Below are 16,059 nucleotides of genomic sequence, written 5' to 3' on the forward strand. Positions count from 1 at the left end.
GGGACACCTTAGAAACACGTTCATTGAAACATTCTTGCGTTCGATGAAAACCAACCAGCACGTATAATGTCGAAAATCACCCTTGCATAACTCTTGCAAGGTCAGCATTGAAGATTTGCAAGTCAGAAACACTTGAATTATCAGATGGACGAACATCTAACACTCGAACGATTCGAACTCTCGAACGAGTTGGATAGGCGATTATTCGAACCATTTCATCAGCCGAATAGAAACGTCGAATAGTCCTGCAGAATCATTTAACATTTCGCTAACGTTTTAACGTTCGTATCGTTCGAGTTAATCCATCGTTTAGGAATATCTATTTTCCACTCACTTTCCACCGTGAATCAATCGATCAATACTAATTCGACGAGCAGCCAACCGTGCAAAAATCGCGTATCAATGTGATTAAAGGCCTTTTAACCTCGGGAAGAGTAAATTCGCGACGCGTCAATGAATATTCAAAGATATCCTACTTTAACTTGAAAGTAAATCTGATATTAGATAGCTAGGCTCTGTAATTGAAACACAAAATTAAATCGAGAATGTTTACATCAGTTTGCTTCATCTTTCGCGAATTCTGAGTTTATTAGCAATTGAATTAATTACGAAAAGTAAACGAAGGTGCGTGCGAATAGTTAAACGTTCAAGATGTTTCTCACGTGTTATCATTTTCGATAATATAAAAATGGCCAACGCAGATCGATCAAAGTACGAGTAGTCGACGGCATGGAATTTTTCCGCGTTATATTTATTCATCAATGTCGGTCAACCGACCAACGTCGTTGACAATGGCAGATTATAATTATTCGAAGGAACACGATTATGAACGAGGAAATAGGCGATGAGTTTCTCGGGAACGTTACTAAGTGGCAATTAACCTTCGTTTTACCGAGCTTCGAGTAAGCTGTGTCAACGTTAAAGCCACTTAACTCTTAATCTATGCCTTCCCTGATTTCCGATTCAATAAATTATCGAAAATATCCGATGTGATAGAGCTTCCGAAAGAAAACAATCAATTCCTCGGAAAGAGCGTTGATGTGTAATATACTCTGAAATATACTTTGTTAAACCTGCTATCCGATGACTTAATGCTATGACCTTTTCTCTGACACAATTAGACATATAATATTTGTGTACGTGTGTGTATATATATATATATATATATATATATCTTCCTACAGGTTAAACTTACTAACCAGTGACGTAATACTACGACCTTTCGTTGTTTCACAGTTTTACCAGGTCTCCTCGGGGACTATCCTTGCTAAATGTTGGTAGATAGGAAAAAGAGATATAAGGGAATAGAGACATTATGTTTGGGTAAAGAAGATGTAGTAGTTGTGAACGGCGGCGTATTTCTAAGGGTCATGCAGGACAAGTAGATCAATGCTATTTTTATTTTCTTTTACGATTTATAACAAGTATTTAACCTGCGTATGGTCAGATGTATTCGTAAAGCTGAGGGAATCGAACTCGCGTAGCTATACGATACGAAAAATCCGATTGCTTGTAAGACGTTTATGATAAAGATCAAAAATGACAAGTATATGACTTAAAAAGTAGGAATTCTTTTTACAAAACCCAACTATCAAAGCTACACAACCAATACACCGATATTCATTCGAGTCATCGTTACTCGTCGCGTTTTATTTCTCCTTCGAAATAGTTAACCATCGTGCCGAAGATTTCACGATGAATACGAAGAAACATCAAATCCTTATCGCGTCCTATCTATACAATCCGGTAGAACACTACTGACTTCCGAGTATATCGTATACGTAATAAAGGAAGACAATAAAATTTTACTGCTTAAACAGCCCTCGTAAAGCTCGGCTTTTCATAACCGATGACCAAATTCAAAATTATGTCGACTGGTACACTCGGTGCAGGACCATCCAGATTTTTATGAAAATTTAACGGACGCTGCATAATCTCGGTTAAACGAGATTCGTCGTTAACGTAACGATTGCCCGACGAATTTTCCATATCTTGTTCACAATATCGATAAATATCGTCAAAATCTCCTAAATATCGTCCAGTATAAAAATATATGTATATATATACAAAATATTAAAAGGTATTGTATTTAATACATTTATACGGATTATGTAACTCCATTTGTGTAAACGAAATTTCAGTCGTGCCTGATTAACTGAACTTCAACTGAGCTCCTATTATCTGAACTACTGCCGAGCATCAATCCATTTATACGAATGTCGAACAATAAGATGTAAACAATAAAGGCACGCATTATGCGACACACTCTCGTAATTCATTATTGATTATGTATTTAAAAGGAAAATCAATGTTTCGTTGACTCCTCTCGTACGAACGTGAACTTTCTATTAAACTGAACGAAAAATGATAGATGGTGGGGAGAAATAGGTGGACTTCTATTATGCGAACGACCTAGTTATTTGAAACGACTAGTCCTCCGACAGGTCCATATAAACGAACTCTGCAGTATTTATAAAACATTGATATTATAGGTAAATCTAGCTTGCATGAAAGCTTAATCGAATTAGAAATAATTTTACGAGAAGTTTGTTCTATAAAAAAAACAAATGTAATTTGAAATCTTGCGATTGCCGCAACCTCCTCTTACGGCTTTTGCAATTAATAGGATCTTCAAGGATTAAAATTTAAAATCTATCAAGCGGTACAAAAAACTTCTTCGCGTAAAGTATACGTTTAAAAATTGTGTGAGAAACTAAGAAGGCAAAACAGGTAAAATAGAGATAGTTCTAGGATCAAAGACAGAAACTGTTATTCAAACGGTATAAGAAATTCTTCAGTACTGAGTAAACATTTATAAAACATGTGAAAAACGAAGAAAACTTGCAAAGACAAATTTACGGATGGGCTAAAAAAAGTTTTAGGATTAAGAATGAAAATTAGAAAAGAATTACTCTTCACGCGGTACGAGAAGTTTTTTCGACTGAGCGTATCTACGTATATTTAACTCATTCACTCATCGTTTGAACTAAATGATGATGTATTTCACTTGTCTTGCTTCACACTTTTCTTGTCCTCGCAACGTTTTATAACAGTGTTAACAATATACAGACAGAATGTATAATCTTTGTTTTTGATACGCCAGTGTCAGATATGAATTGTTGCTTTCCGTTAAAATGGATGTATCATTATTAGATGTTCTTTTTAACATGCCGGTTCTTATCCTTATAATCTTTTACAATCTTCGACCTCAAAATGTAGTTTCAAAATAGAAAACGAAAAGCAATTTGAAAACACTATCGCGCTCTGAGTGTGAAATTTGGAACGTGGATCTGTGTGTCGTACTGTGCTCTAAAGTATATCACACTCAATTGTATTATTAATTATTATTAATAATATCTTTAAGAAAAATTATAATTTAATTATCAAAAACTTCGTTCCATTGTGCTTGCGTAGAGAATAGCATTATCCGCCACAAATTGCAATGCTGTATCGTTTACGCGTAATTCGCGTCAAACTCTGCCGTACAGAGAAACAGCCTCGCACAAATTTTAACTGTACTTAAGAGATTAAACAAGTGCGCAAAGTGCTTAACGATGTTGAAAGTTAAATGTCGCGAATTATGAAGAAACATTTTAGTTTATTTAATTTTTCGCTAAAATAGCCAAAAAAGAGCACTTTGATTTATTCCATTGATTCAAAATGATACTTAGCGCTAACCTTACCTGGCTCGATTAAATGACCGGTTTCAAAATTTCATTGAAAATTGTATATTTATTGTTATTTCTTCTATAAATTCTAACTTTGTAAAATCTAACTTTATGCAATTTCTTATATTATCCGATTAATCAATTTCTCGATTTTTCTTAATATAGGAATCTACATAAAGTTAGATGAACGAAAGAAACAAGTACAGTTTTAAATTAAATTTTGAATCAGGTCATTCAACCTGGTAAAGTTAGCGTTGGACTGCGTAGTTATAAACAAAGAATGTATCTGATGAAAACCATCCCGAGTCATAAAAGATAATAGAAAATTTTTCCAGAAGCGATACAAAGGTGGTACAATACGAAGAAGACAAAAAGCTCATAATTCATTAAAAAGGTGTGAAAAAACGGGGAAACTTTATGCGATGGCAATAGATAAGATAAAGGGAGGAATGTGTTACCTGTTCTGGAGGGTGGAAGCAGCAATCCCTGAACCTCCTCTAGAGGCATCGCCTGTCCGTGATGGTCTCGGTAAGGTCGATGAGGTCGATCCTTCATGCCTCCTAACGAACGCAATGGTGGCGTTCGTCTTTGCCAGTTTCCACGTTGAACAACGATAGTAACGTTTGTTATCGGAGGTAAGGATCGAGGCGAAACTCAGGATCGGGTTCGGGAAACTGTGCGAGTCCTGAAGGACTCCTGGCGATGACGAAGGACGGTGGTAGAGCGTCATCGCCCCGCCGTCGTCCCTAAGACCATGCCCAGCTTACAAAGAATCTCGAGTCGAACAGTTTGCAGTGTGCTACTTCAACAAGTTTAATCTTCTTTCGCTCTGTAACGATAAACAGAGAAAGTTTTGTTAATTATTGGAATTTCGATTGTCAGGAATAAACAGCGAGTAAAAAAAAGAAATCGAGGAAAACTTAAAAAAGAAAGTTTAATTCTTCTCGGTGAAATTCTACACGGATATGGATATGCGTGTGTTTATTAAATTTTTCCATCGAAATATCTGAAGTTGGAGATTCCTTTCATTCGTAAATAATATTTGATGTATTAATGAAAATATAGAATCACGGAAACGAGCATTACAATTTTTTATATTTTATTTTATATTTGTATTATTTAATATTTATAGTATTTATATTATATTTTATATTTGTTTCGACAGTTTTAGAAATTAATTTTACTCGCCACAACGTTTCGTGTTCTTCGCGTATAACATGCTATCGATTTAATTGGCCACCTATTGCAATGATGTAATAATTATAATAATTCATTAACCAGGGCTGCACATTTTCTACCATCGATTAATAGCAAATTGTGTATTTAACAAGTATATTTCAGGTAATTTAAATACGTCGGTTTTTTATTTATAAAGTTTCATATTATCAAGTTTCAAACATGAAAGAACTATCGAGGAGATTATTTATTCGTTGCGTCTCATCGAGTTGTTAATAATCTAATTCTGAAGTAATCAGAACGTTAATTAACAATCAGCTACGTCATGCAATCAATTGGCAAGTTGATATTGCACATTTAATAATATTGCGTTCTCTGATAAATTCCGTAATGCCGTTAAATATAATTAATAATTATTATTCGATTAATCGAAGGTACAGAATTTTATAAAATTTGGCAGATGTGCGATAAAATGCAGATGATATTTCATACAATTTGGAATTATTTTATATTATAAAATGAATTTGGTCTTGAAATAATATATTCCATCATTTTATATGATATTATTAAAAATAACAAATTATCGATGGTACTTGTTAAATGTAAGCTGAGTAATGGATCTTATGCCAAAATTTTACGTATCTTACACGTGATTTCGACTGTAATTGCCAAGATTACTATGAGAGGACGACCATTTTTCTACGAAACCAATTTAGGTCACATATTAATTGTTGTTGTGAAAAAGTTGTATCTTGTAGATAGACATAGGTATAATCATTGAGCTGCTGATTGCACTGTCCTCGAAACTTATCATCAACCTTACAGACCACTTTACAACAATTTTTCAACCCATTTATGTATCACTAATTAACTGGCAATGAATAACTTTTCTCGCAATTCTACATTTTATACTTGTACTTTTATTAAATCTATGATTCTGTACATATATTTTTATGACGTTTCAATCATGCATTTTTTATCGTTACACATTTCTTTCTGTTTGAAAAAATAATACGAGAGGATACTAACAGCTGAATTAAATTACTTGAAATATTCCATATGATATAGTAATCTACAGTGCCACGTCTATCTTTCCATTGTTTTTCGTTACAAGTAACCCGTACGATCAGTTGATGCGATTATAAATACCGAAAGGAAAAGATAAGCTTAATGTTGAAATATCTTTACAACTTGAAAATTATTGGAAATACTGAAAATTGATTTAAAACATATTTCTAGTGAGAAAGAGAAACAACTTTTGATTATCACACCTTTGAACATGAACTACGCGAAGTAGACTGAAAACTAGCAATAAAGCGATCTGCCAATATACAAAATCTCTTGCCTATGCATATGTAGATCGTACCAATAACCAACACCATAAATCATTCAACGATGACAGAGTTCTTTCGTATCGCCAGCAATTTGGTATCAAGACGATACTTCTAAACAGCTTATCATAAATCGTCATTCTCATTGTTGTTTTATCATAGGAACGTACGCCGCGTGAATACAAAATAATTAAATCTTCCACGTTTACAGAACGTTAAAAACCAACTAATGTGCAAAATAAATATTCACATAAAAATATAAATCCAAATTTGGTACTTTCACTCCTCGTTAAAAAGATAACCCAGGTGTGCTATCTTTAATTTCTCAATGACGCCTGCGAAGTTTTTCGTCTGTAATATCAAAACATTACGAGCACATAATATACGGTTCATTGAAAATAATTAAAAATATTGTGAGGTTTAGTGTGTAACAAAAAAAATTGTTTTATTTTAAGAACGAGATGATAACACATCTATAATAAGAAAATAATAATCAACATAAATTGTAACTAACAATAATTACTTATCAAACATATATACTTATTTAATAATGGGTACATTCCCCTTTATTTTCTATGACTTCTATTATACGATTTGCTATCGATTTATATAGTTTCTGGATATAATTTTGACTTAACGTATCTCATTTGCGTACAATTGCATTTTTTACTTCTTGTACGTATTGATACTGCTTTCCATTCGCATATACGCCGTGAACAAGTTCTGCCCAGCAATTTTCAATAATATTAAGGTCCGGGGAGCGTGCAGGCCGCGGCAAAATAGATATATTATTTTCATTAAAATATGATTAGACCAATCTTGATGTGTGTACAGATGCATTATTGAAAGATGTAATCAGGTCCAGAAATGCGTTCTGCATGATTATTTATTTGTTCTTTGATTAAATTTATGTATCAGACACTATTCATTCTCCCACTGTTGAACTTGATACTTGTCTTGCCGAAATAACCGATGCCGGCCCAAACCATCACGCTGCCTCCTTCCATTTGTCGTCGAATGTCTGACATTGTCTCTTTTCTTATGTCATGAAAATAATAATGGAACCCATCAAAACCATCCACTTGAATCTTTTTCGTCTGAAAATAGTATCCTTCTCCATTACTTTTTCCAATGCATTCATTCTTTTGCAAAGCGCAAACGTTCTACTTTGTGTTTCGTTGTTAACGAAGGTTTCTCTCTCAATTTTAGCCTCTTGATATTTTTACAGGATAGTAAAACCCGACAAACACTTGAAACACTGGCACTAGGACTAAATTTTTCCATTATTTGCTTCGTTGTTAACTGCGAGTTGGAAGCTACACGCAAAATTGCTCGCTTATCACGATCGGATAACGAGGACGGCCGACCAGTACTTTTCTTTTTGCCACAATCTTCAACATTTCTCAAGAAATTCTGTATTACTCTACGACTTCTTCTTATTACTTTCGATATTTTTACTACTGATAACCGTTGCTGTTTTAGTTCAAGAATTTGCTTTTTTTCAGACTCGTTTAATTTTTTTCCGCATCCCATACTTACAAATTTATATAATATTCTACTGTAATCTTTACTTGTTGATAGATCGTGAACTACTGAGTAATTTCTAAACATATTAACAGAATGTGTTATCATTTCGTTCTTAAAATAAAACAATTTTTTTTGTTGCACACTAAACCTCATAATATTTTTCATTATTTTCTGAGCTCATAATGTTTTAATAGTATGCGTTACAGACGAAAAACTTTACACGCGTCATTGAGAAATTAAAGATAGCACACCTGAGTTATCTTTTTGACGAGGAGTGTATGAGTATGTAGTAGTCATAGATATCGATTTAGTCGCTACACACAAACGTTTACAATTTACGGTATATTTTTGTAATCTATTGCACATATATACGTTACAGTAAATGTATATATATATAATTATTATTATATATTATTATATATTATTATATACTATTATTATATATATTATATATTATACATTATATATATAATATATATATAATATATATAATATATAATATATAATATATATAATATATAAATATATATGTTGTTTTAAATAATTAACAATTCACATCTAATAATTAATTTAACGGTGATGAAGGACCTGAAACTAAATATATTCTGTCATTATTAACTTCGGTTCGAATTTACTTTCAACGTTAATTTGGTATACAATCTATGTTTTCGCACAGTTGGCTGGTACTATACAATAGCGATGTTTACATTGATTGTCACGTCAGATTTGCAAAGTTTTACAACCGTAATGAGTTCGTGATTCATAAGCGTCGACATAGAGGACGCCACATAAATGTTTATAACAGCAGTCTGATAGTTAGGTGATCATTTCTTATCATTTTCAAAAAAATTACTGCACTAATTGCGTCGATTTAAAGTGGGTATATCATAGATCTCATTCAGCAATTAACATTTTATTTGCCTTAAACTTCATATAAAGCTGTAATCGATATAATATAATTAATTATGTTATCCATTAATTTTGCAAATTTTTAAAGCATTAACTTCGTTCAAGCTGGAGCATATAAACGATACGATGCCTTCAGTGTTTCAATTATTTTGATTATATTTTTAAAAAATAATTATCCATTAAAAATGATGAGTTTTACTTTTCGTAATGAAAATTTTTTGTGATATAATATTAACACGTAATAATAACAAAAATGTGTTTTACATTACATTCCGTATATTCTATCATGATACAATATAAAATACAGATAATAAATAATAGATGCTAGATAATAGATAGATGATAGATAATGTAAAATAAAAATATTCATATATATTACATATATATATATAAGTTATATTAAAAATCCAAGCATCAAAAAACTATACCGAAAAGTGAGAAGAAAACATGAAATCTTTGACTTCGATATAATCTTCGGAAATATAATTTTTATTATTAAAGAGCATTAATCAATAATTAGATTTAATAATAGCGAGAACACGAACGTTTTTGTGACTCGCTCTATATACGTATATAACGCTGAATTGCAACTAACGTGACCGTTCCCATATGTATTTTTGCCTATAGACACGCTTCACGTTCTCATACCCTCGGTCGTCGAAGCGGAGACGCGTAGACCACCGACAGCTGTTTGTTAAGAGTACACATTACGTGCGTGTGAAATAGATCGATAGAAATGCTGTCTCGGTTAGTAGGTCTAGTTCAACTGGAATTATGTAGTGGATCGTACAGTATAGACATGCGAGATCGTTCGTGTCTCTCAGACCGACAGTGACCTTATCGTTGCACGTGATACTTTTTTCCTGTCTGTCCTTCGTCTATCAATTTAGTTGGCGCCCCTTCTTTAAAAAAAGAAGAAGAAGAAGTAGAAGAAGAAGTAAGAAGAAAACTGTAAACACTTTTTCCAACGACAAGGGAACACAACTTGACGTGAGCTCTCCGAGTTTTTTTCCAACTCATTTTTTTTTATCACGATGACGACAATCCAACCATTAAAACGCGATTTACTACGATGTCCATGTCGCGCAACTATGCTACTATGCGAATATTTACGTAGCAATGGGAATTGCGAATGTGTATCAAGATTTTGAAATTAGCAGTGCCTGGTGTCCGGAAACTATTAAATTAAAACTTCAGTTTTTCTGTCCTTTATTTTTGAAGGTAGATCCAACATGTACATTTCATTTAGAGTACATTTACGAATTATTAATTCATTTTGAACCTTAGATAGCAAAGAACTTATACGAATATACGTACTACCAATGAATATAGGCAATAAAAATATCGATAATTATCTAAGGGGGGTAGGAAAGAATGAGGCTAAACTACGGGCGTAATACTCGTAGGAAGAAGCAAAATTTTCGCTGCAACTATTCGGTATAATAAATCTATTATGTTTTCTAACCGCTGTTTCATTCTACTCTTGGTATTATGTTCATTCTTCTTCTTCGTATTATGAGATTTTCGATTTCTGTATTAAATTTATATGTCGTTGTTTCATCGTATGCTAAAACAATTTTTGAAATGATAATAATAAAGCAAACATAAGTCAGGTTTGGATTCTGGCCTATTTGATTCATCATAAATTTATAAAACTAATATCGCGAAGCCAATATAAAATATATATAATATACAATACTGTATATAAAATATACTATTCGTTTTTCTCATCCGACGTCCTTAATTTTCTTAGAAAATTATTTCTGATGCCGAGTATACTTCTCCGTTCGAAAACATCATTTAGAAGCCACTGAGAATGATTTAATACGAAGCCACCGAGTAACAGTAATTTAATGCATAGTAAACTGTTGTAAACAACTGCAGACCATTGTATTTTTTTACGAAACCACTTCTTAAGTCATCTGAGATCCTACTTAACGAACAATTCTACGTATAACATGATACATAAATAGTTCACGTGATTCGCGTGTAAAGTGAATTATGTATTTTGATAAAGTACATTACGAAGGCGAATGAAAATGCACGGAGAGCATGCGATCTCTTAAGAAACTCTAAATAACCAGCAGGAAACTGCTTCCAATCGTGCGACAATGACTTTCATCAAATACGTGATACCGTGAAAGAACTACGTTGAAATTGAATTTGAAATATAAAATACCTCCTCAATGAAGAACATTATTTTCAAGCCACTAACGATGATTTATACGGTAATTAAGCATTTTATAAACACTAGCCAGGTATGAATTTAAAAAAAAAAAAGATTAAAATTAAAACTACAGAATAAAAAATGTTAAAATAAAATTTCCCTTCTAAGTAGAACATAAAAATACCGGAATTTATCAAATAAGAACTACGTTAAACAGTACGTTACAAAAAGTAACGTGCCCGACTGCAGTTAGATTCGAATCAGCTATCACTTGAATAATTATGAAGGTTGCTGTATGTCATTAACTGTATCTAAAATAATGAGAATGGGAGGATAACGATCTACTTATGTCCCTCTTGTTACACTGACTCCGAGACAAGCATTCACTTGACTTGCGTACGGAATTCATACCTTCCGTTTTCACAAAGTTCTTTGTTGAGAACTTCTCGCGCAGAGTTCAACAATACAGCGTCAAAGTCACATTTTTTGCAATCAATGTTTGATGGACTTTTAGATTAAAATCACGCTGAACCGTGACGTATCTCGCGCTTCCGTCTTCCTCGTTTAACGAAATTATGTAATCATATTATCCTTAATTTCGGGAACCTCATAGGACCACGATATTAAAGGGCTACGAAGTTTTTAATCTTGAAAGTGAACTGAATATATTCTCAGAGGTTCGTCTAATTTTTTACGGCATTTACTTAAATGTTAACTATGCTCGTTATTCGAAGCAAAAGGTAAGGGAAGAGATATTAACTGGAAAAATAGCAGTAGAGGTATTCTGACCCATTAACTAACGGACAAAGATTATTATTTTCACTAACAGGTATAATTATACGGAAATTTATTCCTTCCAACGAGAGGCTAATGTTTTTATGCATTTTATATTATACTTTATATTATATTATATTGTACTATATCATATTTTGTAATATTATTTAAACATATTATGCCATATATCTACTTAAGTGGATCGGAAAATATTGGTTTTCTCGTACTGTCAGAATTAAATGTACAGAATATAAAACAAATAACATGTTCATGATATTTATTAAAAACATATTATGCCTACACTTTGAATCGATACAATAGTCAATAATTAATAATCAAATCTGTTATGACCACATAGCATCGATCAATACATCGTCAGAAAAATAATGGAGACCTCAAATAGCAAGCGACTTGACATTTAACGAACTCGTGAACTTCGAAATTCTAGGACAATTCACTGACCAACCCATTCTTCCATATAGACTAAAACTACTCGATTAAAATTCGTTTTTGAAAGAGGAAAAGGTCAATAAATCTTTCCAATCTGATGAATTATTTTATTAGGTGTAACAATCTCATTATGTGACCAGCGATAATGTAAAGGATATAATTAATTTTAGAGGCTATTTTTATTCAGAAAATACGCGCTTTTAAGCGAAAAAAGGGATATAAAGCTTCTTTCCAACAATCTGTACGCCATAAAAGAATATTGCACCAAAGGTACAGGTGACGCATGAAACTGCTATGTCTAATGAAATTTTGTCGCATCTTTCACTGTTTCAGCGCTATAGTTTGCCCTGGTTACATGGAACACCTTGTAGATCATTTAATGGTTCTATTTTTATTCCACTGTAATGGTTTAAAATTTCATTCTAAAATAAATAACCTACGTGGCTAAATCATATTTAAAAAATATAGAATATAAAATGCAGAAATAACGTGTAACCAATGATGGAGATAGCCATTTCGTGTCAGTTATTTAATCGCTCACTGACAACAAGTGATATAAAAGAATATCTAACTATGCGATACATCAAAAGAATAGCTTTTCTTATCGGGGACTTATCTATTATAGGAACAAAGGCAATAAAAATTGTGTTGCAAATTATTAAACGAACATACCTCGAGATTCCTGCAAGAACATATACATGATACTAAATATTTATGTGCATGATAATTTTACTACTTTATGAATTGTCGCAAATGTCTTCTATTCCATTATATGTTTATTCTATTACATAATATCATCTATCATAGCTATTAATTTTTTATGAAATTATATTTACTGCCCTATTTCGTCATATATGATTCAGCATTGCACGAAAATATTTTATTCCACGTTTCCGACTTATTTCTTCATACAGAACCGCCGTCTTTAGACTCGTTAATAGAGTGGTACAATTTTAAATGAACGAAACTGAGATGAAAGATATTTTTTCCTTTAGCAATTCAATATGTTTCTTGTATTCGTCTTCTACGGAAGATCATCAATCAAACTTCCTAAACGCACGTTAGATACAAAGATAAACAGGTATGTTTTAACTACTACAACCTCTACAGTTTTACTTCTTTAGGTGATAACGAATTCTGTACATTTGCATATAACGATACGACAGTTTCTTCAATTTTATCTGCTCGGACGTCAGTGAACAACTTAACTATACGATACAGTAAATTAATTGCTTTTAAATCTCTACCTTTTACTTTAAGTTACTTACTACTCAAATCCCAAAGATTGTCCACAAATTCTTTAATCGATACGATAGAAAATGAAAATTATATAATCTTTGGATAATTACATGATATTGTAACGAGAAAGCGTGCAATGCGATGATTAACAGAGCACAAAACGTTCGCAATAACGAACGTGCGAAAGGTATTTCATAATCGATGGCACATTAACAAACTAGATATTGTGACATTTCATGGAAATGATCAATACCGTGTGGAGTTGACAAAAATAGAGTCGTTATAGCGTAATTTTAACAGGTATCATCATCTCGATTTACGTAATCGATTTCCATCCTATAACATGTTTAACAACGGAAAATTATAACAGCTATAATAAATTCGACATTCTACAAATTTTCTAACTTGATATACAGATCCTGTAACCTATAAATCCTACGACCTATGAAATCTGTAGCCCATAAAATCCTGATTCTGTTTCAGCTTCGGATTTAATAAATCCTATTTTCCGCAGCTTTTACATTCTACAGATTCTGATGACCTACAAATTTGATAATGTACAGTTTACACAAATCTTATACCTTCGCTTTAACGTCAAATGTTTCACATGTAGCATAATGTATTTGACGTAAGCATACTTTACGAAATTAACGATTTTGCCATTAACTCGAAATGCAAAATTACTTATCAAATAACAAGAAGACACCACCAACACGATCATAACTGTGTAAATACCTTTCGACCTACATTGCCACCCATTGTTCATTAATACCGTAACGCAATAATCAGATAATTTATATCAGTACGTATCATCGATACGAAACGTTATTACCATGTGTCTAGCATCCATGACAGAACAATTTCAAACGCCACTCAATCAGACCATAATCCCCATAATCTTAACCCTTCGACCGTGATGTGTTCGAAGAGGAAACCATTTGCTACGCGCAGCACGAGATTGTTAGCGAAGTACATTAGGAACATTAAACATCTAGTCATCGCTTCTCCTTTCATCTACAAATCGATTTACCATGCTACGTATAACGCGATTACCAGCGACTAAAATAAGAAGAAAATGTAGAATAACATTTTTTACATAGACGAGCGATGAATTTTCGAGCTCGATTTTCTCAGAAATTAAATCTCCGGATGACAAAGCTTTATCATAGATTTTCTTTTGAATTTTGAATTCAAAATCCAAGTAACTTGGCTAACTTACACGAATTATACATTTGCGAAAATTACATATTCCGTTTGCTGTGTGTGTATTCAGTTCGCTAAGGAAAAGGCTCGACCAATATATCTTGAAATCGCTCATTGAAAATTGATGCTTAGGAAACAGAATACGAAACATCGTCGACTGAAAACGTTTCGTGACAAGCTGCCCTTCCCTTGCTTTCCAGTAAATAACTACAGTACCCAAGATTTATGTTGACGTCTATCAATGATCGATGTGGAGTTGTCATGCTAAATGATCCCCTTCCTTCTCTAATCGTATTTTCTATTCAGGTCGCTTCAGATTTGCTTACGGATTGAGCTTCTTTTATCTCCGCCAAGGGATAGAAAGAAATATATTAGTCAGATGTACTTTTTATCGGGTGCATGTGGAGAAAGGGGAAAACGAGAGAGAATGCATTGTCGCGGTTTTAAAAGTATCGATTATTAGCTGGTGTTTATTCCGACATGGATGCAGCTTTACAAAACATACCCGATTTCCGTTAATTAAATGGCCAACTATCCGGCAATTATCGAATGACAAATTAATGACGACTTCTATTAATAGACTTCTATTAATACATTTTTTAATAAAGTAAAGTAATATTAAAAATTATTTTAATATTAAAGTAATATTAAAATATTTTTGTATTAGACGAATTTATCTCGAAAGATTTACTTCTGTAGACTCAAACCGATAAATACTGTCTACGGTTGAAATATAAATTTTTTTTATCACTATCGTGACTAAGTTGCTACTTCTTGGCCGAAGTATGAGATGAAATACTACGTATCACTATTACTACCTGTATTGGTCATTATCCTTAAGCCATCAGCGATAATAACCCAACATTGAATTCACGCGATATTTTATTGACGATTTACTTACCAATCAATTTATTCTTTCTTATCAAATATTCTTATCAATTCTATTCTATCATTTCTATATATATTCTATCAATTTTATATTCTTATCAAATTCTGTTTTTTAATATTTCAGCACTAAAAGGAAATTCTAAGGATTCGACTAATGTTTCTTACGTCACTGTGTCTTCCATTTGGACTATACAATTTGATAAAATTAAGAGAAACTGAAGTATTTATAAATTATGATTAATGCTTGGCCTTTCGTGGGTTAAAGGAACGAAACAATTTTTCAAACTTTAACATATATATGTGTATAAGTGAATCGTTGTTATGTCAGATTAAATATTTTATATCAAAAGTAGAAAGTATTTAACGCTTCATATGTTGTATATGATAATTTATATATTAATTATTAATTATATTGATTAATGTATATTAATTAATATACATAACACACGTTATATACTTTCTATTTTTAATAGAAAAATATTTAATCTGACGTAACAAGAATTTTCTTCTATCACTAATTGTAAAGAAATATTTTTCGATTTGAATGGAATTAGAATATAGATCTTAATCACTAAATATAAACATCAATTTTGTATTCGTTCTGGAATTTAAATTATGGACAATTGTAAATAAAATTTCGTGTATACTAGAAAAGTACAATGTAAAAATATGAATGAAACCAAGCACGCGTTCATGTAGGAATAAATATATTCAAACTGCGAATGAA

General features: G+C 32.2%; 1 protein-coding gene across 2 annotated transcripts in view; it reads right to left on the reverse strand.

Annotated features, from left to right (window-relative positions):
- Positions 1–16,059, reverse strand: part of LOC100741745 (potassium voltage-gated channel subfamily KQT member 1) — a 137,881-nt gene that overhangs the window by 112,721 nt on the left and 9,101 nt on the right. For both annotated transcript variants that reach the window (XM_033321265.1, XM_024368308.2), the window contains exon 2: positions 4,127–4,497. In XM_033321265.1, coding sequence (XP_033177156.1) covers positions 4,127–4,223 — 97 coding nt within the window. In that variant the 5' untranslated portion in view covers positions 4,224–4,497. The remainder of the gene's footprint in view (positions 1–4,126; positions 4,498–16,059) is intronic.

This window comes from Bombus impatiens, unplaced genomic scaffold, assembly GCF_000188095.3.
Source record: "Bombus impatiens unplaced genomic scaffold, BIMP_2.2 scf_0418, whole genome shotgun sequence".
NCBI lineage: Eukaryota > Metazoa > Arthropoda > Insecta > Hymenoptera > Apidae > Bombus > Bombus impatiens.